Here is a 27,015-nt window from a genome sequence, read left to right on the forward strand (position 1 = left end):
ATAGCTTATTCCTTTAATCTAACAGTTTTCTGTGGTAGGAGTAATTAAGAATTTGTCTTTGGTATAAAGACAAATAGGGTATTTCACCCTATCCTCTTATAATAATCCTTCATGATATCTCTTAAAATCTTGGAGATAAATGATTAAGTCCTGTTCAAGATATATGTGGCTCATACCTGTCTCACAAATTGCCAGGCCTTAGAAGAGCAGCTATATCCCATTAGGTGTTCAATTTCACTGCACACTTTCTTTCTCACACTTCTCTTTAGCCTTAATCACCATTCGTTTCACTTGTCTCTTAATATTGTTGTACTACTCTCTGTCCTGAAGGTTTTTATTGCTAAACCATCTCTTATGGTTTTTCTTTTCTTCTGTCTTCTCCTTCACTTGTTGACTCATCCATTCTATATTTCCTCACCTCTTATCTTCCTTTCCAAAGGGCTTTTTAAATGGTCATACAGCTCCCTCTCTGATTAAATTCAATTTCTCCTCATCAAATAGTAACATTTACCCTAAGAGGAGTGTACAGGATGTTATGATAATACTACATGAACAAGTTAAATCATTACTAACTTCTGATCAACACTTTTCCTCCAAATTGATCTGTTATTTGTCAAGACTCCAGTACAGTTGACCTTTGAAAACATGGGTTTGAACTGTGGAGGTCAACTTATATGTGGATTTTTTTGAATAATTTTTCAAAAAAATCACAGATGAACTATGAAATATCGAAAAAAAATTAAGAATAAGAAAAAGTTAAGTATGTCATCAGTGCATAAAATATATGTAGCTAATCTATTTTATCATTTACTACCATAAAATATACGCAAATCTATTATAAAAAAAAATTAAATTTATCAAAAATTATGCACACAGACACTTAGATTGTGCATGCCACCATTTGCAGTCAAAAGAAATCTAAAGTAATTGCATAATATTAACTGTGATACATACTCTACTACTGTAATAATTTCGTAGCTGCAACCTGTTGCTATTGCAGTGAGCTACAGTGTTGCGAGTATCTGCCTAAAGATGGCATGCAATGCTAATCATCTCTGCATGAGTAGTTCATCCCTCTAGTAAATTGCATATTGCAGTAAAAAGTTATCTCTCGCAGTTCTCATGTATTTTTCATCGCATTTAGTGCAATACGTAAACCTTGAATAACATCAATGGACCCATACAAAGTGCCATTAATGACCTGGAAGTGCTCCAAAGAAGGCAGAGAAAAATCATGACATTACAAAAAAAAAAAGTTGAATTGCTTGATGTGTACTGTAGATTGAGGTGTGCAGCTGCGGTTGGCTGCCATTTCAAGATAAATTAATCCAGTGTAAGGACCATTGTGGGGTGCTTAAGGGTCAAAGCTGTATAACTGAGAGGAGACCTCCACATAGCCTTTAAAGGAATGCGGAGAACCGACCAGGGCTTCTGACCTAATGTCCAATCCTCACCTTCTCGTGGTGCACCCTGTTGGGTATCTACTTTGATACTGAACGAACGAGGATGTGCTGGCAATTTGGGATTTAGCCGACCAAATTGTATTCTTATTGGTTAAACCAAAATAAAAAATGATGGTACAACATGACAAAATTTCATGCTGGCTGGGGCGTCGCCCGGTTAAACAAGGCCCCCGTTGTTTTCGCCAGGGAACCAGGGCGAACAGCGAAAAGTCAGCTACTGGAACAAATCTGAAAACAAACCCCAACTCAACATCACCAGAGTTAAAGATCGGTACTATCAACGTAAGAAGCCTGAATGGCAAAGAAATGGAGCTAGCTGAGGAATTAGATAAGTACCAGATCGACATAATAGGGGTGACTGAAACAAAAAAGACCAAAACTGGTGAGATCTTTCTGAGCAATAAATACAAAATGTTATATTCAGGCAATAACAATCAAGGAAAAGAAGGAGTAGCCATAGTATTCAACACAAAATACGAGGCTAATCTTCTTGAATGGCAGTCAGTCTCAAGTAGAGTAATGTGGGCAAATATGAGAATGGGGAACTGGACAATGAGACTTATTTGTGCCTATGGTCCCACAGAAGGTTCTACTAAGGTAGAAGTGGAGGAATTTTTTGAGGCTTTAGAAAAAGCAACTGACACAATGAAAAAGGAAAAGTTGGTCCTTGTTGGGGATCTAAATAGCAGAGTAGGAAATGATTGTGAGACATACAAAAATATTTTGGGAAAATTTGGAGAAAAGAGCAAAGCTAATAATAATGGCAAATATCTGTTGGATTTCTGCTCAGGACATGGACTGGTTATTACTAACACCATGTTCCAACATAAAAATGTGCACAAATTCACATGGAGAGAAGAGGCTAGGAATAAGAAAAGTCTCATTGACTATGTTATTGTTGATAGTGATGTTTTCTCCCTGGTGCAGGACACCAGAGTGTACAGAGGATTTGAAATTGGAAGTGATCACTATTTAGTCTTGAGCAGGATAAAATTGAATTTCATATTGAAAAGAATAACATGTAAGAAAGTTTTAAAGCGAATAAAAGTTGAGCAGCTCTCAGATGTAAACTGTAGACTAAAATACAGAAATATTATTGAAAAGAAAATGAAAGAGTTTGAGAACAGGAATCAAACCTTGGAGATTCAGTGGCAAACTCTGAAGGAAACATTGATTGATTCTGCCAGAGAGGCATGTGGTGAGGTTGTGTGCAAGGATAAAAAAATCAGAACTCCCTGGTGGACACAGGAAGTTAAAGAGGCAGTGAAGGAAAAGAAGAAAGCATATCAAAAGTTCCTGGCAAATAAGTCAGCTTTTACTCTTACAGAATACAGAGACAAATGTAAGAAAGCTAAACAGTGTGTAAAACTAGCTAAACAAAAGTCATGGGAGGACTTTGGCAAGAATATAGAAAATAAATATCAAGAAGGTGGCAAAATATTCTGGAGGTTGTTGAAGAAGCTTAGGAATGGAGGAAAGAGTGCTGTAAAAGGAATTAAAGATGATAAAGGTGAAATGAAAACAGGAGAAAAAGATATCCTTGAAGTATGGAGTAATTACTTTGAAAAACTGCTAAATGAAACAAGCAGTGATGACAGCACAGTGATAAAAAACACTGACCAGGCATGCAGTCAGGAATACATATCCATACTTGAAGTAGAAAAAGCCATCAAAGGCTTGAAATGTGGAAAGGCAGCAGGAGTAGATGATATTCGACCAGAAATGCTGAAGTATGGTGGTATAAGAGTCTTACAGTGGCTGCACTGCATAGTTCAGAAAGCCTGGACAGAGGGACGAATTCCCGATGATTGGAGTAGAGCTCTCATAGTACCCATATATAAAAAGGGAAATAAAACTGAATGTGAGAATTACAGAGGTATTTCCCTACTGAGTGTTCCTGGCAAGATCTATGCAAGTATACTTGAGAAACGGTTGAGAAGAATTGTGGAAGAAAAGCTTGGTGAAGAACAAGCTGGATTCAGGCCAAATAGAGGCTGTCAGGATCAGATCTTCACTTTACGACAAATAGTCGAGAAAGAATGGGAATATAACAAAGATCTGTATTTAAGTTTTGTCGATTTTGAAAAGGCATATGACAAGGTGCCAAGAGAGAAGCTATTCAATACGCTGCAGTTATATGGTGTCAATGGGGCATTATATCAAGCAATACTTAGTCTTTATTTGAGTTGTGAGTCAGCAGTTAGAATTGAAGGAAGTACAGGAAGATGGTTTAATGTTAAATCTGGTGTGAGACAAGGATGTACATTATCCCCTCTGTTATTCATTATCTATATGGATCACATTATGAAGGAATGTGGTATTAAACCTGATATCAAAATTGGAGATGTTAATGTCAGCTCTTTGCTTTATGCGGATGATGTTATACTTCTAAATAAATCCGCTACAAGTCTGCAAGATTCTCTGACTAAATTGAATAGCTGTTGTAATAGATATGGTATGAAGGTCAGCAATAAAAAGACAAAGACAATGAAAATAGGCAGAATCATTGAAAATGTCAACTGTGTTGTGAATGGAGAACCTGTGGAACAAGTAAAACATTTCAGCTACTTAGGCACAGTTTTTACTGAAGATGGTAAACTAAATATAGAAATAGACAACAGAATCAGCAAAGCTGGTATCGTGGGAAGTCAATTGAATAAATTCATATGGAATAAGAAAGAAATTAGTCGGAACACTAAATTAGCTGTATACAAGACTGTGTTCAAACCAATTTTAACTTATGGATCTGAGAGCTGGGTCAGAAGTAAAACACTTGACCAAAGACTAGAGACTGCAGATATGAGAGTCCTGAGAAAGATTAGAGGCGTGAACAGATGGCATCAATGGCAATATCATATTAAAACTGAGGATATTAGGAAAGAACTTGACATTGTCAGCATCCAGGAATGCGTTAGCAGAGCTAATCTCAGATGGTATGGTCACTTAAATAGAATGGGAGAGGAAAGATTAGCAAAACAAGTGTTCTCTGCCAGGTTGGCAGGAAAACGACCCAGAGGAAGACCAAGATATAGGTGGATTGATACGGTACAAAGTGCCTTAGACGATAGAAATATAAGATCTGATAATGTTGGAGTCTTGACAAGTAACAGACTGATTTGGAGGAAAATTGTAGATAGGAAGTTAGTAATGATGTAATTTTTTCATGTAGTACTGTCATATCCTGTACACCCCTTGAGGGTACATGTCAGGAATTTGATGATGATGATGATGATGATAAGGACCATTGTTGAAAAAGAAAAGGTAATTCGTGAAGCCATCATCGCAGACACGAAAACCTTGCACTTTTTGTGTTGTATTGAAAATGCAGCTGCTATGTAGATGCAGGATTGCTATAAGAAATATAGCAATCTTGCATCGACAAATATAAGGGGATCATAAGGATCTTTAAGGCTCATTACACACAGTACTCTATGGAAAGGATTATTAATGCTATGGAAGAGAATCCTGACAGCGAGAATCATGAACATCTGGAAAGATTACACCATTCAAGATGCCATCATTTATATAGAAAAAGCCATCAAGCCCGAAACAATAAATTCCTACTGGAGAAAACTGTGTCTAGATGTTGTGCATGCTTCACGGGATTTACGACAGAGCCAGTCGAGAAAATCATGAAAGAGATTGTGGATATGGCAAAAAAAGGTGGAGGATGAAGGGTTTCAAGATATGGATTTTGGAGAAATTCGAGAACTAATAGATACCACACCAGAGGAATTAACAGACGACCACTTGATGGAGATGAATGCTTCTGAACCAGTGCCAGGTGATGAGGAAGAAGCAGTGCCAGAAAACAAATTGACATTATACAATCTGGCAGAAGAGTTCAATTATTCAAGACTGCTTTTGATTTCTTTTATGATATGGGCACTGAAACTAAAGCAAATGGTAGAAGGATTGGTTCTGTATAGAAACATTTTTAGAGAAACGAAAAAACAAAAAAGTCTGACAGAAATTACGATGTACCCTATTTCCGTAAAATTACACCAAGCGTGTCTGCCACCCAAGACATCAAGACCAACTCCTCCTCCTCAGGCTACTCAACATGAAGACAATGAGGACCTTTATAATGATGCGCTTAATGAATGGTAAATAATCATCATGCTGTACAGTTATTAAACTTATCTGGGGTGGGTGGGTGTGAAAATCATATGTTTGGCAAAAACTGTATGAGACATTTTTGTTTTTCTGTCATCATAAATATTCATCATGTAGAACATCGTGTGCAAGACATGTATGGAAGTGGATAGCCTATCCTTACATAGACATAAGGTGAGTGATATTTAATATAAGATGTGTTAGTTTTCTTACTGTTTTATAACTTTGCTTTCAAAAGAACATTACCATGCAGTATGCCTCTCTCTTGTAATTGGAGTAACTGCATATCAGCCTATCATCACAGATAAGTGTTTTTTTTTTTAATGTTAACAATGTTTCCAGTAAACACCACTCGCCGGGAATTAGCACAAGCAAATACAACCATCAGCGCATTACGAGAATCACTGCATAATATTCTAAATACGGAACTTTGGCAGATCTTAGAGAACATCACCGACGCAACGGCAAAAAAAAGAATTCGACGGAGTCAAAAACCAGCACCAAAATAAGTTCGAAAATCTACAACAACGGAACACCATACAACGGCTGCAATTACAAGACTTCGTCGTCATGAATCTATCGTCACTCACCTTAAGCAAAGAGGCCACGACTGCTTTAAGTCGAGGGCACAACTTTGCCATAACTCCCAAGCAAGTTCCAAAAGCCGAAATAATGGCATCCATCGAACGAGGAATATACGACCTGCCTCCAACAATAGCTAACAACATACGTTTAGATGTGGCCAACATCCTAATCAAGTCCAAGCCTCCCAAAAATAATATCCTACATAAGGAATTCATTGCTATAAAAGAGCTACACAACAACAGCCAGATTACCATAACAAAAGCAGACAAAGGAAATGCAATCGTGGTGATGGACACAACTGAATATGAAAACAAAATGTACACACTATTACAAGATCAGTCAATATACAAAATTATAGATCGCAATCCCACCAACACACAAGAGAATAAGGCACGAAAATTATTAAAAAAAGTCACTTCCTGGCCCAAAGACACAGTTAACAAACTCAGACCCTTCCATGTTAAAACACCGAGGATCTATGGATCACCAAAAATTCACAAACCAGGCACACCCCTACGCCCAATTGTGGACAGTATAAATAGTCCCACATACAAACTGGCTAGACATTTAGCGAAGGTACTAGCCACTCTCACTAACAATTCTCCCTCCTTTGTCAAAAATTCAGCACACCTAAAAAGCATCTTACAACACCTTACCCTAAAAAGCTCAGACTTAATAGTAAGCTTTGACATCACTTCACTATTCACAAATGTACCACTAATAGAAACCCTCAATCTACTGAAGTCGCACTTCCCCCCTGATATATTTGAACTATTCAAATTCACAATACATGCAGGATATTTCACATGGAAAGGGAAAATATACAAACAAATTGATGGGACAGCCATGGGGCTCCCCCCTTTCCCTCTCTATCCAACTTTTACATAGAACACCTGGAAAAACAAGCAATCAATACAGCCACTCTCAAACCAACACTTTGGCTACGCTATGTTGATGATGTGCTTGCTATTTGGCCACATGGCCCTGAGACATTGAAAACATTCTTAGTACATTTAAATAGCCAACATCCAAAAATCCACTTTACTATGGAACTGGAAGCCAACAACTGTCTGCCCTTCCTGGATACACTCATCACACGTCTCCCAGATGGTTCCTTATCATTTTCAGTTTTTAGAAAACCCACACATACAGGCAGATGCTTACACAAACATTCACACCATCATCCTTCTCAACAATATGGCATATTAAAAACGCTAACCCATAGAGCGAGAGCAATCTGTTCCGATGACAAGGCTCTTACTGCTGAACTGACTCACTTACGCCACACCTTCTTGGCCAACTGCTACAATCCACATAAAATAAACAAAATACTAAACACTCCTAAGAAACCCCTCCTACCATCCACCACAGAGAACTACAACAAAACAGTCACCATCCCTTACATTAAAGGCACATCCGAAAAGATCTCAAGAATTCTCAATAAACATAAACTACGCACTACATTCAGACCATGTAGCAAATTAGCCACCCTCATCCGCTCACCCAAGGACAGCATTCCTCCTTTATCACATCCAGGAGTCTACCAAGTACTCTGCTCATGCAAAGCCTACTACGGTCAAACAGGAAGAACTGTGAATATCCGCATCAGCGAACATAAACGATACGTCCAGAATTATCATTATGGGAAGTCGGGCCTAGCAGACCATGCTCTGGATACCCCTGCACACAGGATCAACTGGAAAAACACAAAAGTACTACACAGAAACCCGTATAAATCAGAGAGATTGTTCTTAGAGGCGACAGAAGCCCTAAAACACACTCCAAATCTCAACAAATATGGCTGTATTAACTTGCCGAAGATCTGGGAGACAGTCATATTAAGAAAAATCTAGCACACTTTTCTAGGACTCGAGTAATATATGATAGTTTTTTTTTTTTCAGATAGAGGGCGCCAAAATCAGGACTTTAGTCTTTGTGTTGCTGCTACAATTTTGTTTAAGTACACCATGTTGTTTTAGTCTCGCGTATTGTGATAAACAGTGTTTTTGTGCTCTGAAGATGCTGGTTATAATACCAGTGAAATATCAGCATCAAGTTAATAAATTAATTATTTACTTAGTTTCTGTGTTCTATTATACCATTAAAATAATAAACAACATGTTCGACGAACACATAAGTCTGTCCACACGTTTAATGTTTCCAGTACTGTATTATGAACATGATTAATACAGTATGCCATAAAAAATTTATAATATTCATTCATTAGTGTATAGGCTAGGCTACCATGAATAGGGATCCCATTTTTTGAAAACAAAAAAAACGGGACACAATGCATTTTGTAGAATTAAGGGTTAAGAGAAATAAATTTTATTCGTTAACATTATGTATTTTAAAATAAAAAAATTAAATATTAATTTGAATTTGATTTATTAATGTAGATAACATAAATGTTTATACATACGCCAAATAAATAGAATTCTAATAACAACACTTAAACACGTAACACTTAAATCAAACATTAATAAGTATATGAAATATAAAGATATAGAATAAAGATACAAAATGTTAATATGTCAATAAAATGGGAACTACAATGTAAATACAATAAAATATAAATAACACTAGTCTTATGCGTATTGTGTAGATGCATAATATCTGAAATTATATGAAAAATAAATTAATTTTTAATATATACTTCCTCTTAAGTTTAAGGGAGATGGTAAATCCCATATTATTCTATAGCTGGGTACGAAACTCAGATTGAAATCCGATTTCAATCCGGGTTTCGTACCCGGCTGTAGAATAATATGGGATTTACCATCTCCCTTAAACTTAACTTATGTCGTCGGTAAAATAGCCTTTTGGCTTGTTATATACCTCCTCTCTTCCTTATTCTGCCTCTTCTTGTACATTACAGCTGGTCATTGCCTGTCCCAGTTTACTGCTACTTGCAGAATCATTATTATATTTGGTTGAAGAATGGATTTTGTGCAAGAGTTGTCGATTCTTAGATACTATATCGAAAAACTCTGAACATGACACGTTTCTATAATGGGTTTTAACAAGCATGATAGATTTAACTGTGTCCAGTTGCAAGCGATTCCTTTCATTTGTCGATAATGAATTCATCAATGAAAAAATTCGTTCAATATCTGCCTTACCTCCGTGGTCAATGTTAAATTCTGCATGGCACATGCTACGTTTCACTCTTGAGCTATCATCACAATCACTGCTTTTTGTTAGGAAAATGAAAGGAAAAGGATCCTTCAATTTTTCATTGAAATTACACTTTCTTTTTGGCATTTTGTAACAAATGGTATAACTTTATTAATTTAAAAAATACAATATTCACAATTAATACGAGAATGCAAGAATACGAAATGAACAGTTCAAAACTAGGTTATATCACATACCCTATAGCGATATAAAAACAATTTAGCACGTGAAGCTTAGTTCGCATAGTGTACGATATCCGAAGGTCCGAAATGTATCTTATTGGTTAAAAGAAAATGAACTATCATGGCGGGTTAATATTCAAAAACATGTCGACCAATGAGAAACATTTCGGACCGTCGGATATTGTACGCTATGCGAACTAAGCTTGAGACAAAAGATTACTAAAAATTTAAGGCCGACCAGATGAACGAAATAGATGCCATAGTTGCGATTAGTTAAACATACAGTTGGGTTACTGTCTCCCTCATTCTGACATTCTTTTCTCTGGCTGAATAAAATGTATGGAACTAAATTTTTTTCCCAAAATTCTAACATTCTGGTAATTCATTCACCGAACTACAAAATAAATATGTCTCTGCTTTTTGTTTTGTAAACTCATTATTAAAAGCACCCAAAAATATTACGACTTGTACTTATTCTTATTAGAAAAGTTAATATTTTTATATTCTAAAAAATCCGGGACATTTAGCTTCCTGAACTACACATATCGGGACGCCAGGACGTATGGGATCCCTAACCATGAAGCAATCATATCGAAGACGGCAGCAAAACTGTTACCATTCCAGACATTCAAGGCACATCTGAAATGATATCTTGAGTGTTCAATAAATGTAAGCTATGTAATGTATTTAAACCTTGTGTCAAATTGGCAATTCTTCTCCATTCACCTAAGGACAAACTCTCTTCTTTATCACTCAGGAGTTTATGAAGTGACCCTGTTCTTGTGACCAGGCTTATTATGGACAGGCATGGAAGAACTGTCTTGACATCTGCCTTGTTATACATAAAAAAAAAATACATCTGGCACCATTTATGGCAAATCTAGTCTAGCAGACCATGCCTTCAATACATTTCACACAGGATCAAATGGAAAATAAAAACAAAGTGCTACACAGAAGTCATAAGTCAGAGAGATGTTTTTGAAATCAACAGAAACTTTAAAACATACTCCACACCTCAACAAGTATGACTGTATAAATTTACCAAAAATCTGGGAGACCGTCATTTTAAGATCTAATTAATATTTGTTTTCTCTTTTTTTTTTATCTTTCCAACATAAATGGTGTCTAATTAGAACTCTAATTCCTTGTGTTGTCCATTACAATTTTTTTTATACTAGTCCCACTGTTATACCAAATTGTTGTTTTGCATACTGTGACAAATTGCTTTTGTGCTCTGAAGATGCTGGATATGATACCAGTGAAATATCAGTAAATGATTATGATTATTGATTATCATGTGACACTTCCAGGGAGTCCACAGACTCATCGAGGGAGAGTGTGCCAACAGCATCGAACGATTGATCCCTTCCAACTGCGCTCAAACTTGCTTAACTTTTTGTTGAGCTATTAGTGGCAGAGGCTCTACCAATCGACCAACCTTTGCTGGCATAAATATTATTTTCTTAAATTCTGTTATGTCATCAATACCATGAAAATAAATAACATGCACTGTGAACACATAAGCCTCTCCACATATTCGAGATTCTGATTATATTCCCATGATTTCTCAACTATTTGTCTTGAAGCAAAAGTCTGATCCTGACAAGCTTCTCTTCCACAGTTTTTCGTAGCTATTTCTCAAGTATACTGGCATAAATCTTACTGGGAACTCCTACGGAGTATTCCCAGTAATACCCAGAATTACCTCTGTAATTCTCATATTCAATTTTATTTCCCTTTTTATAGATGGGTACTATGAGTCTATTCCAATCATCCAGAATTCAACCATCTGGCCTTTGGATTTGTTTTTATAATCTCTGATTTCCTTTTACAGTACTCTTCCTCCGCTTCTAAGGTTTTTGAATAACCTCCAGAATATTTGCCACCTTCCTGATATTTGATTTCTGTGTTCTTACCAAAGTCTTTCTGTGACTTTTGTTGAGCGAGTTTTACACAGTGCTTAACTTTCTTACATTGTTCTCTGCATTCTCCGAGAGCACAAGCTGGCTTACTTTCTGGGAACTTTCACTATGCTCTCTCTGCTTTCAAAATTTATGCTCAAGACAGCTTATATAGAAATCCCATATACTATCATCTTGTAACAGTCCTGTTTTATATCTGGAATCTCAATAACTCGACCATCATCATACGAAGTATTTGACCTTCTAGATGTAACAAGATATAATCTTATTACCGTATAATGATCTGTCCCATTTTAAGTTTCATGGAACACACTCACGTATTGCACTATTGCTATTTGCTCCTGTCTAGCTATCACCAGATCAATTATTGACTTCTGACCTTTAGTTGGTTGGGTTCATATAAACTTATCTATATTGTTCTGTATAGGGTATAGAGTTCATATAAACTTATCTATATCCATTTAGCAGTTAACACTTATCATTTTTACATACCTGAATCAACCTGCACTCATCATTAACATGATCTCCATAATGTCCCACCACACAATGATTATCACCTACTGAACTTGACTACTAAAGTCCCTAAACACTCCATGCATCCATCTGCTGATTCATTATTTCTCTGAGATCTCCAAAATATTCTTTCTTTTCATTAAGTAAAACATTGTCACGTGGGGCCTAAGTTCCAATAATTAAGAGGTTATGTACTCCAGCTTTAGCCCTTCTGCTTTTATCCACTCCATATATGTAGATAGATGTTTACCCATTATTTCAAAACCCTTATCTTTCTTCTTTGTTTCTGTTAGAACCATAACATCTGTTTTTCATTTTTGAACTTCCTGTGCATTCTATGTCCCAAAAAATTGTCTGTTTCTTGCAAAGTCATTGCCAAAAACATCCACCAATATTTCCTTTCTTTCTGAAATTCAGAACAATGTTATTTTTACCCAGACAGTGAGCTGGCCTATCATGGACCAGAGAATTAAACTCTGGTCCAACCAACTTGTTGGACCAGAGTCTGATTTCAGTTAGTCTCTTGGGTATGTCACTGACTAAGGCTATAGTCATCCCTACCCTGTCCAGGAAACCCATAGCCCTCGAATATAGTATCAGGGTCAGAAAAAAAACAAGAGTTGATCAAGAAAGAAGAGATAAAAGAAAGGAGTCTGTCTCAAAGTAAGCAGAAGAGGCCACTTCCCTTGCTGTCCAATTGATAGCCCTGTTGGTCCACTGATCCTTGTTCAATATATTGGACCATCCCAACATATCTGGTGGGATTCTCCATCTGCCACCTGGAAGTGTCCTCTGGGATTCACAGCCCCCTCCCCCTAAGAGGTGTGCTATTATAATCATCATCATCACAAACCATGGGCTCACTGCCCGTTGGTGTCCGATGTCTCCTTCACTATCTTCTTCCACCTTTCTTTGTTCAGTGCACAGTGTAGCAGTTTCTGTACACCCATTCCATACCAGTCTTTTATGTATGGTCTACCTCTTCTGTTTAAACCATTCAAAATACCAAACATAAATGTCTTTATTTTCTGGTCCTCACTCATTCTACAGATGTGTCCAAATAATTGCAGCTTCCGTTTTATAATCTTCTGCATTAGATTCTCTTTTGTTTGTATCTTCTAATAGAGCTCTTCATTTGTGACTTTCTGTACCCATCCTATTAGAATCTTCCTGTAACAAGTTCTTTCAAATGCCAAAATTCTTTTTCTTGATTCTTTATTTATTACCCATGTTTCAGATCCATACAGTACACTGCTAAAGATGCATGTTTCCAGTACTTTTAGTTTTGTTTGCAGGCTGATCACTTTACTTTTCCAGATGTTATCCATGGCCTTCAGATTTGTTCTTCCCTTTGCAATCCTGATCTTTATTTCTTTTTTAGAGTCTAAATCATGCGTCATTTTACTTCCCAAATATGTGAATTGTTCTACATTTTCTATATCAATTCCATCCACTTGTATCTTTTGTTTTATGTTCTTCTTACCAAATACTATTGTCTTTGTTTTTTCCAAGTTCATAACAAGTCCAAATCTCTTCCCTTCCTCATTTAACAGTTTCAGTGTTTTTTGTAGTTTTCTTTCATCTTCTTCAATAATAACAGTGTCATCTGCAAATCTTAGATTGTTAATTCTCATTCTGTGTACAGATATTCCTTTTGCATCTTCCTTCAGTTTGTTCATTGCTCTTTCTAAATGTGCGATGAAAATGCTTGGTGATATTGGGTCCCCCTGTCTAGTACCTCTGCTTGTTCTAAACCATTTCCCCAACTGCTGCAATTGCATTCTGATAAACATCTTTTAATATAGCTATTATAATGTCAACTAATAATAAAAGTTCAATATAGTATTGAAAATATCGAAATAATGCTGTACTCATTTAACTGTCTTGAAGTTGCATTACACCCAAATTGTTTCCACTGTTTAACATTGGAATTAGACAGAAACCATCTAACAGTATAGTGTCAGAATTTTATTTATATATATATATTAACCTTTTGTTTACTTTAATGTATTTCAGTTAAATGACATGTCATTAAAATTAACTCTGAGTTTTTTGTAAACTTTTGGCTTATTCAGTTATATCAAAATGGGTTGGGTCAAGTTAAATTAGTATGGTTAGCAGTTGCAGGATACATATAAATCAGTATATGTCACTTTGATGACCTGATCTTTCACCATTAAAATTTGAGAAATTTATTAAAATTGACTTTGAATTAACTTTCAAATCTAGTTTTGACTTATCAGAAAAATGTTATATAATTAATGCCATAATTCCATGAATATTGTTTTAGAATTGATGAGTAACTTAAAGAAGTTGGTGAATCATAGTCGTACAGAGACTCCTGAAGGTGTTACATCTTCTTCTCCATCCTTGTGTCTTAAAGAAATTTCACATTCAAAATCAGCAAAAAAGAGAAAGGCTATTTCTGATTTATCTCCCCACTCCATAAAGAAGTAAGTATGCTGTTGGTCATTTTCAGTTTAGTTTTGTTTTTCTAACACACTACAGACTAAACATAAAAGCTTAGTTTGTAGTGTGCTAGCACTGTAGTTTTAAGAATATAGGTAAAAGCAATCAAGAGATTTGAACTGAGATGAAAGATGCGAGATTTCTTAAACCACTCCATTAGGGTAGAAGGCTCTGTTTCACCACCAGAATTCATCATCAAATTCCTGATATGTAATTTCAGATGTCCATGATATTATGATAGTACTACTTGAAAAGTATACATCATTACTAACTTCTTATCAACAATTTTCTTCCATATCAATCTGTTATATTTCAAGACTTCAACATTGTTGATCTCATATTTTGTTGTTCTATATGGTAATTTTTACTACATTAGTCTGCTTAGATCTTGTCTTCTTCCTGCCATCCAGGCAACAAATATTTGTTTAGCTAACCTTTCCTCTTCCATTCTGTTTAATTGACTATATCAGCTGAAATTAGTTCTACTCGCACATTCTTGAATGCTAACAGTGTTATGTTTCTTCCTAATATCCTCATTTTTAATATGATGCTGCCACTGATGCCACTTCCCATAATCTTTCTCATAATTTTATATCTTTGGTCTCTACTCTTTGATCAAGTATTTTATTCAAATGTAGCTATCAGATCAATAAGTTAAAATTGAATGTCTTGTATCCAACTAGTTTAACGTTTTGCTAATTTCTCTCTTATTCCTTATAAATGTTATTTGACTTCCTACCATACAAGATGTATATATTCTAGTTTTAATCCAGTGATTTCTTAACTATAAGTGAATATCTCATTGTAACGGACCCTATTTGTCTTGAACTTAACTTATGCTTCTCCAAATTTCTCTTCCACAATTTTTCTTAGTTCCTTATCAAGTTTGCTTGCATTAATCTTACATGGAATATTCAGTAGAGAAATTCCTCTGTAATTCTTAAATTCAGTTTTATTTCCCTTTTTATAGATGGGTACTAGAGCTCTAATCCAGTCATTCTGAATTTGACCATCTTACTATGATTATTTTTTTTTATTTTGGTTTAACCAATAAGAATACAATTTGGTCGGCTAAATCCCAAATTACCCATATATAAAAAGGGAAATAAAACTGAATGTGAGAATCACAGAGGTATTTCCCTACTGAGTGTTCCTGGCAAGATCTATGCAAGTATACTTGAGAAACGGTTGAGAAGAATTGTGGAAGAAAAGCTTGGTGAAGAACAAGCTGGATTCAGGCCAAATAGAGACTGTCAGGATCAGATTTTCACTTTACGACAAATAGTCGAGAAAGCATGTGAATATAACAGAGATCTGTATTTAAGTTTTGTCGATTTGGAAAAGGTATATGAGGTGCCAAGAGAGAAGCTATTCAATACGCTACAGTTATATGGTGTCAATGGGGCATTATATCAAGCAATTTTTTTTTTTTGAGAACAATTTATCATATGCCCAACGCACGGCTCTCCTGAAACTATGTAAAGAAAAAAGTATCGTCAGAGCGGATAAGGGTAATGCCACAGTCGTTCTTAATACCAATAAATACAATCGTAAAATGAACATTATCCTCCGCGATCGCGCTACCTACATCCCGCTAGAACATGACCTCACAAAAACACAAGTTAAGAAACTAAAAATTTTACTCAAAAAAGTATCTTCCTGGCCCCCTGACGTCACGAAAAAACTTACCCCCCCCCCCCCGAATATACAGTTTACCAAAAATCCATAAACCCAATTTCTCACTCAGGCCTATAGCAGATGCCACCAATGCACCTTGCTATAGACTATCTAAACAGCTGGCCAACTCTCTGATCCCCCCTCACCGGAAGGTCCCCTTCCTATATAAAAAAACTCGACCCACTTTAAAGCCCTCACAGAAAATTTAACCTTGAATAAGACAGACATATTGGTAAGCTTTGATATCTCCTCTTTGTTTACCAGTATTCCCTTAATTGACACCTTATCTCTCTTAGAAAACGTTTTTCCCTCTGACATCTTAGATCTCTTTTCCTTTGCCATTAACTCTGGGTATTTCTCTTGGAACAACAAAATCTACAAGCAGATAGAGGGAACTGCCATGGGTTCTCCCCTCTCATGTCCCCTTGCCAATTTCTATGTGGAAGATTTCAAAAACTAGCCATAGACTCAGCCCCACTCAAACCTTCTATCTGGCTAAGATATGTAGATGATGTGTTCTCTATATGGCCTCATGGCCCAGACACGTTAGACTCCTTCCTCAGTCATCTCAATAGTCTACATCCAAGAATCCAGTTCACTATGGAAAAGGAAAAGAACAATTGTTTACCCTTCCTAGACACCTTAGTCACACGCCTGCCTAATGATACACTTACCTTCACCGTATACAGAAAACCCACACACACAGGCAGATACATTCACAAACTCTCCCACCACCACCCCTCTCAACAATATGGCATTATTAAAACTCTTACCAAGAGAGCCCACAATCTTTGTTCCAGTGGAACTGCCCTCACTACTGAGCTTAACCACATATACAGCACTTTCCTCTCCAATGGCTACAGCAATCACAGTATCAAAAAAATAATCAACTCCTCCCCCATTCCCCGTCCTTCTCGTCAACAAGATTTTAAAAATGCCATCACCATACCCTACATCCGTGGCACATCCGAAAAAATAGCCAAGACTCTAAAACAGTACAACCTACACACAGCATATAAGCCCCACTGCAAACTTGATACCCTTATCCGTTCTACGAAAGATCAGCTCCCTCCTCTCTCTCTGCCTGGAGTTTACAAAGTACCCTGTTCCTGTGAGCTGGCGTACTTTGGACAGACAGGCAGATCAGCATCCATCCGTCTAGAGGAACACAAGTCTTACATCTTCAAACACAACTATGGCCATTCAGGCTTGGCTGACCATGTTTTGGACACCACCCACAGAGTATCACGGAAGAAAACCACCATGCTCCACCACAGCAAATTCAAGAAAGAGAGACTTTTCTTAGAAGCAGCAGCAGCTCTCAAAAACCAACCAAATCTCAAAAAATACGGTTGCATTATGCTTCCGAAGATTTGGGAAACACTCATCACCAGAGGTCCCACCTTACATTCCAGGCCACCTACTACTGCCCTTAGAGGGGCTCTACCTAGATAGGACTTTAGTGTCACCCACATGGTTGGGCTTAGTATTGTTTGTTATTTGTGTATATGTTACATTAATTGTTTTTGTAATCCCCGTAGATCTCCTAGTGACTAGGACGAAATATAAGTATTAAATTCTATTTTAATTCTTTTTGAGTGTTGTAAAAAATCCATTAAGCCTCCAACATGATGTCCTCACAGCACTTAAGCCTCTACACACGTATATCAAGCAATACTTAGTCTTTATTTGAGTTGTAAGTCAGCAGTTAGAATTGAAGGACGTACAGGAAGATGGTTTAATGTTAAATCTGGTGTGAGACAAGGATATACATTATACCCTCTGTTATTCATTATCTATATGGATCACATTATGAAGGAAAGTGGTATTAAACATGATATCAAAATTGGAGATGTTAATGTCAGCTCTTTGCTTTATGCGGATGATGTTATACTTCTAAATAAATCCGCTACAAGTCTGCAAGATTCTCTGACTAAATTGAATAGCTGTTGTAATAGATATGGTATGAAGGTCAGCAATAAAAAGACAAAGACAATGAAAATAGGCAGAATCATTGAAAATGTCAACTGTGTTGATGGAGAACCTGTGGAACAAGTGAAACATTTCAGCTACTTAGGCATGATTTTTACTGAAGATGATAAATTAAATATAGAAATAGACAACAGAATCAGCAAAGCTGGTGTGGTGGGAAGGCAATTGAATAAATTCATATGGAATAAGAGAGAAATTAGTCGGAACACTAAATTAGCTATATACAAGACAGTGTTCAAACCAGTTTTAACTTAAGGATCTGAGAGCTGGGTCAGAAGTAAAACACTTGACCAAAGACTAGAGACTGCAGATATGAGAGTCCTGAGAAAGATTAGAGGCGTAAACAGATGGCATCAATGGCAATATCATATTAAAAACGAGGATATTAGGAAAGAACTTAACATCCAGGAATGCGTTAGCAGAGCTAATCTCAGGTGGTATGGTCACTTAAACAGAATGGACGAAGAAAGATTAGCAAAAGAAGTGTTCTCTGCCAGGTTGGCATGAAAACCACCCAGAGGAAGACCAAGATATAGGTGGATTGATATGGTACAAAGTGCCTTAGATGATAAAAATATAAGATCTGATAATGTTGAAGTCTTGACAAGTAACAGACTGATTTGGAGGAAAATTGTAGATAGGAATATCTCCAATTTTCCTCCATGTACCCTCAAGGGGTGTACATATCCTGTACACCCCTTGAGGGTACATGGCAGGAATTTGATGATGACGATGATACTATGATTATACAGTGCAATAAGTATAACATTAATACAGCCATATTTCAACATTTGCATTAGAATATTATCTACTCCAGCTGCCTTTCCACATTTCTAGCTTTTGGTGGCTTTTCCTACATCATGAATATTTTCTGCCACCATTCTGCTGCTGCTTATTATATTTAACAGCTTTTCAAAATAATTGCTCCAACATGTGGGGTACCTGTCTTAAGCATTCATGTCTCATTCCTTTTACATTACTTTTCTGACAACAAAGCCAAAATAAAATTTTTTTTTTATCCAGGGGGGGGGGGAGGAACTTCCACATCCATTTCACCAACTTCAGGGACACTGACACCTCATTTCTTATTCCTATATGAACCCCAATTCGTACCCTCGTACGAATTGGGGATCATGTAGGAATAAGAAATGAAATATTGAGAAAATGATATTTCATTTTCTCAGTATTTCTTTATTTAAGAGATACTTGGACCATGAGAGTTTTCTTTAATTAAAATTAATCCTGACTGCAATTCTCCCCCCCCCCCTCCCATAATTATGGTACTGTGGTGTCATAAGGTACATGACTAAGATTGGCTTGAGGGAGATTGATGTTTAGAAAGAGGAGATGTGGATAAGATTATGGTTGGGGTTTCCGAGAGGAGAGTAAACATCTGTAGTGTACTTGGAGGAAAAGTTGGTCAAGAAAAGGTCCAGAATGTTGGAAGAATGATAATGATATTTGGTATTCTGCTTGGTAAGGTAACATAGTGTGTGGTAGATCATGACTGAGAGCAAGTGATTTGGTTTCTCTTCTGGCTTGATCTATCAATTTAGAAAAGGGGAGACAGTTCTTTAAGAACTCCGAAGACGGTAATTTCACAATTTGGGTAATTAAGATTGTATGAAATTGACTTTTAGAGATAAGTAAAACAAAAGAAAAAGGTAACACAAATATCTGAATTAGGACAGCAGCAAAGGTAGGAAATGAATATTATAAAGTGAGGTAAGGAAATCTTCAGCCAGAGCAAATAATAAAAAAGTGAAAACTAAAGATATGATAGTTGACTAAGAAAGTCTGATTTAACAAAAGAGTATGTTCTTCCAATTTTGTGTTCCACAAAATTGGAAGAACATACTCTTTTGAGATGTAGTCGAGAAAGCTGAGGTGAAGTCTAGTCATCAAAGATGTTACGAGGGTGGTCTGAAAAGTTCTTGGCCTAACAATGAAAAATCAAATTTATAATTATAAAATTATTTTTATTTTTCAACATTATCTCCCTTAAGACTAATACATTTATTCCAGCGCCATTAACCCATCCCTCTAGTGATTCTCAGTAAGATCTACAAAATACCCCTCTACAGCTGCAATCACCTCTTGATTCGAAGAAAAACGCTGACCAGTGAGGAAGAGTTTTAGTTTTGGGAAGAGATAGAAGTCAGAGGGAGCCAAATCTGGGGAATAGAATGGATATTCTAACAATTCATAATGCAGATCCCTTAATTTTCCCATTGCCAAAACACCTTTGTGGGCAGGTGCATTGTCCTGATGAAAGATGATTTTTTTCTTCTGCAAACTGGGTCCTTTCTCATGAATATTTTCGTCTAGTCTGGTGAAAAGATCAGAATAATATTCTGGTTATTGTTTTACCCTTTTCAAGATAATTAATAAACAAAATGCCTTTAGCATCCCAAAACACCGATGCCATAACCTTTCCTCCTGATGGAACCGACTTTGTCTTCTTTGGCACTGAACAACCGGCTTCTATCTACTGTTTTGACTGCCGTTTGCATTCTGGTGTGTAATGGTGAATCCAAAGTCTCTTCCATAGTAATAAATTGACACACAAAATCAGTTTTATTATTGTTAAAACACTCCAAGCACTGTTCAGAGATTTTCATGAGAGTGCGTCTTTGATCTGCTGTGAGCTGGCACAGCACCTATCTTGCACAAAGCTTTTTCATTTGCAATTCTTCATGCAAATTATATCCTACAAGTTCTTTTGAAATGCCTGTAGTCTCAGCAATTTTATGTAATTTGACTCGTTGGTCATCCAATACCATATTGTGCACTTCGATGATTTCTGGTGTTGTTACACTTTTTGGACGTCCTCCACATGGTTCATCTTCAAGGTTGGTACGCCCACATTTAAACTTGGCAGCCCATTTGTTAATTGTTGAAAATGAAGGAGAAGAGTGCCCATAAACTTTTATGAACTTCGAATGAATTTGTTTTGGTGTTAAACCTTCTTTTACAAAGAATTTTATAACCGCATGATACTCAATTTTATCCATTTCAAGGGATACAGACAACGCTTTTGCTTCAGACAGTTGTATAAAACAAACTACTTGATAGAATGACTTGCAATTTCACATGGATGCTTATGACAGATGTACCAACTTAAGGAAAGAAAAGCAAAACATGCTGATAGTTTTGCCTTCTATGGTCGAGGCAGACAACATTTCAGACCATCCTCGTAACATCTTTGATGACTAGACTTCACCTCAGCTTTCCCGACTACATCTTGTATGATGTGTTCAACAAAATTGGAAGAACATACTCTTTTGTTAAATTAGACTTTCTTAGCCAACTATCATATCTGGAGTTTTCACTTTTTTTATTTGTTCTGGCTGAAGATTTCCTTACCTCACTTTATAATATTCATTTCCTACCTTTATTGCTGTCCAAATTCAGACATTTGTGTTACTTTTTTGTTATCTCTAAAAGTCGATTTCATACAGTCTTAATTACCCAAATTGTGAGATTACCTTCTTCGGAGTTCATGATGCAAACTGTCTCGTCTTTTCTGAATTGATAGGTCAAGCCAGAAGAGAAACCAAATCATTTGCTCTCAGTCATTATCTTTCACAGGCTATGTTATCTTACCAAGCAGGATACCAAATATCATTATCATTCTTCCAACATTCTGGACCTTTTCTTAACCAACTTTTCCTCCAAGTACACTACAGATGTTTACTCTCCTCTTGGAAACCCCAAGCATAATCTTATCCACATCTCTTTCTAAACATCAATCTCCTTCCAGCCAATCTTAGTCATGTACCTTATGACACCACAAGAGTGCCATAATTATGGAGGCGGGGATTGCAGTCAGGATTAATTTTAATTGTTAATTTAAAGAAACCTCTTGTGTTCTAAGTATCTCTTAAATAAAGAAATATTGAGAAAATGCAATCTGAAGATTTATAATAATTATTTTTTAAAGATATTAAAGAAAGATATCCTTCATTTGCACTGTAGGTGAAATAAAAATTATACTGGAAACCCTGCTCTGGCAACTAAATGTGAAACTTTTTCAATGACCTTCAGTAAGTAGGATTGTTGCAGGATTCTCACATGACAGTGAAATTCTTCTGCAACATAAAGATTTACAAACATCCCACTGGATGTTTATGAATGGCTTTAGATGGAGATGCTATCCACTTGACTATCACACCATGAGTTGTTAATGAAATATCACTTTCCTTGATATTTTGCTACCTAAAAGTCTTGAAAACCATATATTCACTTTTTGTTAATGCTTTTGATTAAAACTTTCTCACCTAACACCTAAGCGAGTAGAAAGCTTGTGCTGACAGTTCATATCAGTTTATATTTAATGGTATAATTCACAACACAGAATAATAAGAAAATAATATTTATTTAACTTATTTTCTGATATTTTGCTGGTATTGTATCCATTATCTTCAGAGCTCAAAATCAGTGTCACAGTGTATGCAAATAGCAACAGTTTGGTATAACAGTGGGACTAGTTGAAAAAAATTGTCACAAACAACACAAGGAACTAAAATCCTAATTGGTGCCATTTATTGCTGGATAAAGAGAGAGAGAGAACAAGTATTAATTTGATTTTAGAACAACTGTCTCCCAGATTTTCCTGCTGCTGATTCCAAAAACAATCTGACTCGTGACATCTGTGTAGCACTTTTGTTTTTCCTCCATTTGATCCTGTGTGAAGGGATATCCAAAGTATCCCATAATGATAGTGCCAAATGTATTTAAGTTTTCCTCTCTGTCCATAGTAAGCCAGTTCACAAATACAGGGTACTTCATATACTCCTGAATGTGATAAAGGAGAGAAGTTCTTAGGTGAATCTGTTCACCTAAGAACTTGTCCTTAGGTGAACAGATGAGAGTTGCTAATTTGACATATGGTTTAAATGTGGTATGGAGTCGATATATATTAAACATTCTCAATATCTTTTCAGTGTAACTTGAATGTATGGAATGGTAACAGTTTTGTTGTAGTCCTGTGTATTAGACAATGGAGGAGGTTTTTGGGAAGCATTTAGTATTTTGTGTATTCTTTGTGGATTATAGCCTTTGGCTAAAAGAGTGATGCAAGCAAGTAAGTTCAATGGTTAAGAGCATTGTGACTGGAACAGATAGCACTGGCTCTGTGAGTTAGTGGTTTTAGGATACTATATTGTTGAACTGGGTGATGGTGTTGACTGTGCAAATATCTCCCTGTATGTGCAAGTTTTCTATAAACAGAAAAGGAGATAATGAACCATCAAGCAAGTCTGTAATTAGTGTATCTTGGAAGGGCCGATAGTCATTATTTTCATGTGCCATTGTGAAGTGGATTTTAGGGTATTGGTTATTTAAATGCACTAAAAATGTATCGAATGTGTCTGGACCATGTGGCCAAATAGCAAATACATCATCAACATAGTGTAGCCAAAACACTGGTTTGAGAGTGGCTGTATTCATATCTTGCTTTTCTAAGTGTTCTGTGTAGAAATTGACTAAAGGGGGAGAAAGGGGAGAGCCTATTGCTCTCCCATCTAGTTGTTCATATATCTTCCCTATCCATGTATTGTAAATTTAAACAATTCAAATATACCTTGGGGAAATGTGACTTTAGCAAATCATGGGTTTCAATTAATGCCACATCAGTAAATAGTGAAGTAATATCAAAAGTAATCATTATATCTGAATTTTTTTTTAAATATGGTCATTTAATATACTTTTTAGGTGGACAGAATTTTAACAAAGGAGAAAGAATTTTTTTGGGGGGGGGGGGGGGATAAATGGTAATATGGCTAAATGTTTAGCAAGTGCATATGTAAGATTGTTTATACTATTCATAATTGGATGTATCCTGTTCGTGAATTTTGGATACTCCATGTATTCTGAATGTTTTCACATGAAAAGGCTCGAGTTTGTTAACAGTTTCTTTTGGCCAGGAAGTGACTTTTTTTCAATCATTTGTGACTTTATTCTTTTGTGAGTTAGTAGGATCATGAAATATGATTTGGTATGTAGACTGATCTTGTAAAAGTATGTGCATTTGCTTTCATATTCTATTATATCCATAACTACAGTTGCATTACCTTTGTCTGCTTTAGCTATTACTGTATAGATCTTTTAAAGCATTGATTTTTTTAGTAGGATTGAATTAAGATATTGGCTGTAACTGGAGGCAGGTCATATATTCCTTGTTTAATGGAAGCCATTATTTTCACTTTTGGAACTTGCTTAGGTGTAATGGCAAAGTTATGTCCTCAACTTGACACTCTGACAGCTTCATCCATTAGGGCTACTGATGATAAATTTACGACAATGCAATCTTGTTGAAATTGCAGCCGTTCTGTAGCACTACAATTGGTGTAGCATTTAGAATTTTTTTCCTGGTGCTGACTTTTGAGTTTATTAAATTCTTTATCTGCTGTTGCATTGAACATGCTGACAGGTATAGCCCTCAGTTTTGGGTTTTAAATATTACACAGTTTGTCATATAGAGCATTAATAGTTGCATTTATTTTTGACAGCTCCATTCAAGTATCGCTAATCTGTTCATCCAATAGTGCTAAACTAGTCCATTTGTAAATATGATGGGCCTTGGCTGAATGAACTTTGCTTTTAATTTTGACAGAGTTTAGAATTATATTAGTGTTTCAGCAATTCTTTAAGAAGACTAACCTATTTAGGCTGCTGTGCCAATTTTAAGTTAATTAAATAATTATTTTCTTATTATTCTGTGTTGTGAATTATACCACTAAATATAAACTGACATGACCTGCCAAGACATAAGCCTTTCTACTCATTTAAGAATTTGTCATGGAGATGATATCGTATGCAAGGCATGGCAATTCGATAAGTGGAAGTTAAAATTGGCTATGTTCATTTGCAAGGTATTCCTGATGTAAACGTATAGTTTTATATGTGGTTTATTCTAGAATGCCTACCGAACTTTATTTCATAATTTGGCTGTATATAGACTGACGTGCTGTTTGAACTCATTAGAATTTAAATGAATGAATACAGCATATATAAATAATTAAACATGTTTCATCATCCCTATATTTCATCTCAGTCAGAGACATCATTAGAGAAGCAGTATTAATATTGCAAAAACACACACAAAGTTGCACGAACAATAAGTGGAATGGATTAGACTGAAAGCCTAAAGTCCTGAGAGGGATTCCCTCTATGGGCTGTTGACTGTCTTTACTTGTGTTGGGCAGGAAACCTAAGAATTAGTTTCTCAAATCATGGGAAGATTAATGTAACCATATTTATTAAGATTAAGTCAGTTTTTTAATTCTGCCGCTGATTCTAAAAAAGTCTTTCAAATTTGTATTTTTTGTGGTGAAGTATAGTAGTTGTTTTTTCATTTGATTCTTTGCGAGGTATTTAAGGCATAGCTAGCAAGCCTTGACTATGTTCTTCTTGGTGGATATTAGCAGATCTTCCAGTTTGACCATAATAAGATAGGTTGCAGGAACAAGGAATGAATGCTCAGTGTCTGAGATGAAATATAGGTGTGATTAAATGTGTTGTTTAATTATTTATACATGCTATATTTATTCCATTAAATCCCATAATGTATTCCATAATTCCTGTTTGCTATGTCCACATTTAAATATATAAATTAAGTGTTCACTCACTTGCTCTCTCTCTCTCACTTGCTGCAATTCTTAATTTTTTTCATGTGAATAAACATTCCCTTTTGAAGGATTTTTTTACAGATGTTTTTGATTTTTAATCCAAATATGCATTTATAATGCAATAATCAAAGTACATACAATGAACATTCACTCACCACCACTGTCAGTTTTCATTGTTCAACTCCGAAATTTCATTTGTCTAACTCTTGATTTTCTGTCTATTCCATTCTTTGGAGGTAACTCTTCTTGATGTATTCCTATATGTCACATCCTGCATACATTATTTATGTCATCACACTAGCTGTGATGTATACATATCAGTGGTGAGAATTCAAACTTACTGCCTGTGAGAAAGCAAAATCATTAAATTATCAGTGATATGTCATTTTTTTTTTAAATCATTTAAAGAGAGAGACAAGATAAAACAAATTTTAAAAAAAAATATGTGAAACAGTACAATCTTAAAAAATGTTTAATTCTTATGTGTGAAAGTTGCTGTAATTAAAATGTATAGCAAATCTGTTAGGAAAACATTTAATCACTGACTTTTATTTAATAACTGAATTCTTTTGCTTTTCAGACAAGCCTTGCAAAAAAAATCTTTCCATAATAATTCAGTTTCCAATAGTAAGTTGTTGTTGTTTTTTAATACTTATATGTATTGAACTTTTCATTAGTTGACATGAACAAAACTTTGCTGTGTGATTATTTATAATATTTTCAATAATTAAGTCATGGCCTTTCTTTCTTTCTTAACATTCTAAAATATAATGCATGTTTGTGGGAATTCATAATTTTGAATCTAATACATTTGAAACATTTCCAACTGCATATGTGATAATGAAACTTAGTGTTCCTGCATAGAAAAGTAAATTACTAATATGTTTTATATTCATAGCAGTTATTAAGTTTTATTTTCTGTTTATGGAGAAGGTGGAGATTTTGATTCCCACCTAATTTTTAGAATATGTGGCATAAGTTCAAAATTGTTTCCTCTGAAACTCATTTCAATTTTTTGGAAAATCACATCTGCAAAATTTTTCAGCTGACAGTAGAACAACTTCTTCTTAAAACAGTTGAAAGCTACACTAATGACCAAAATTGTGGAAACCTTTTGGAAAAAAGTGTATTTCTGAGGTTTGATGGCTCATAACACCACTTTTTTTTTGAGTCATAACATAAAATTACATGTCAATGGAAATATAATTTAATCAAGAATGTAATGCAATAACTTTTATGAAGGATTTTTTATTAGAACAGCAGTTATAAAGAAGAAAAGTGAAACAAA

At 35.6% G+C, this 27,015-nt stretch overlaps 1 protein-coding gene across 2 annotated transcripts in view; it reads left to right on the forward strand.

Moving 5' to 3' along the window:
- The window catches only part of LOC150102144 (uncharacterized), a 138,960-nt gene that overhangs the window by 75,716 nt on the left and 36,229 nt on the right, over positions 1-27,015 (forward strand). For both annotated transcript variants that reach the window (XM_090399207.1, XM_090399208.1), the window contains 2 exons: positions 14,249-14,411; positions 26,308-26,354. In XM_090399207.1, coding sequence (XP_090255333.1) covers positions 14,249-14,411; positions 26,308-26,354 — 210 coding nt within the window. The remainder of the gene's footprint in view (positions 1-14,248; positions 14,412-26,307; positions 26,355-27,015) is intronic.

Source organism: Typopeltis vanoorti, chromosome 10 (genome assembly GCF_054136105.1).
Source record: "Typopeltis vanoorti isolate ZY-2024b chromosome 10, IOZ_Tvanoo_1.0, whole genome shotgun sequence".
In the NCBI taxonomy this organism is placed as follows: domain Eukaryota; kingdom Metazoa; phylum Arthropoda; class Arachnida; order Uropygi; family Thelyphonidae; genus Typopeltis; species Typopeltis vanoorti.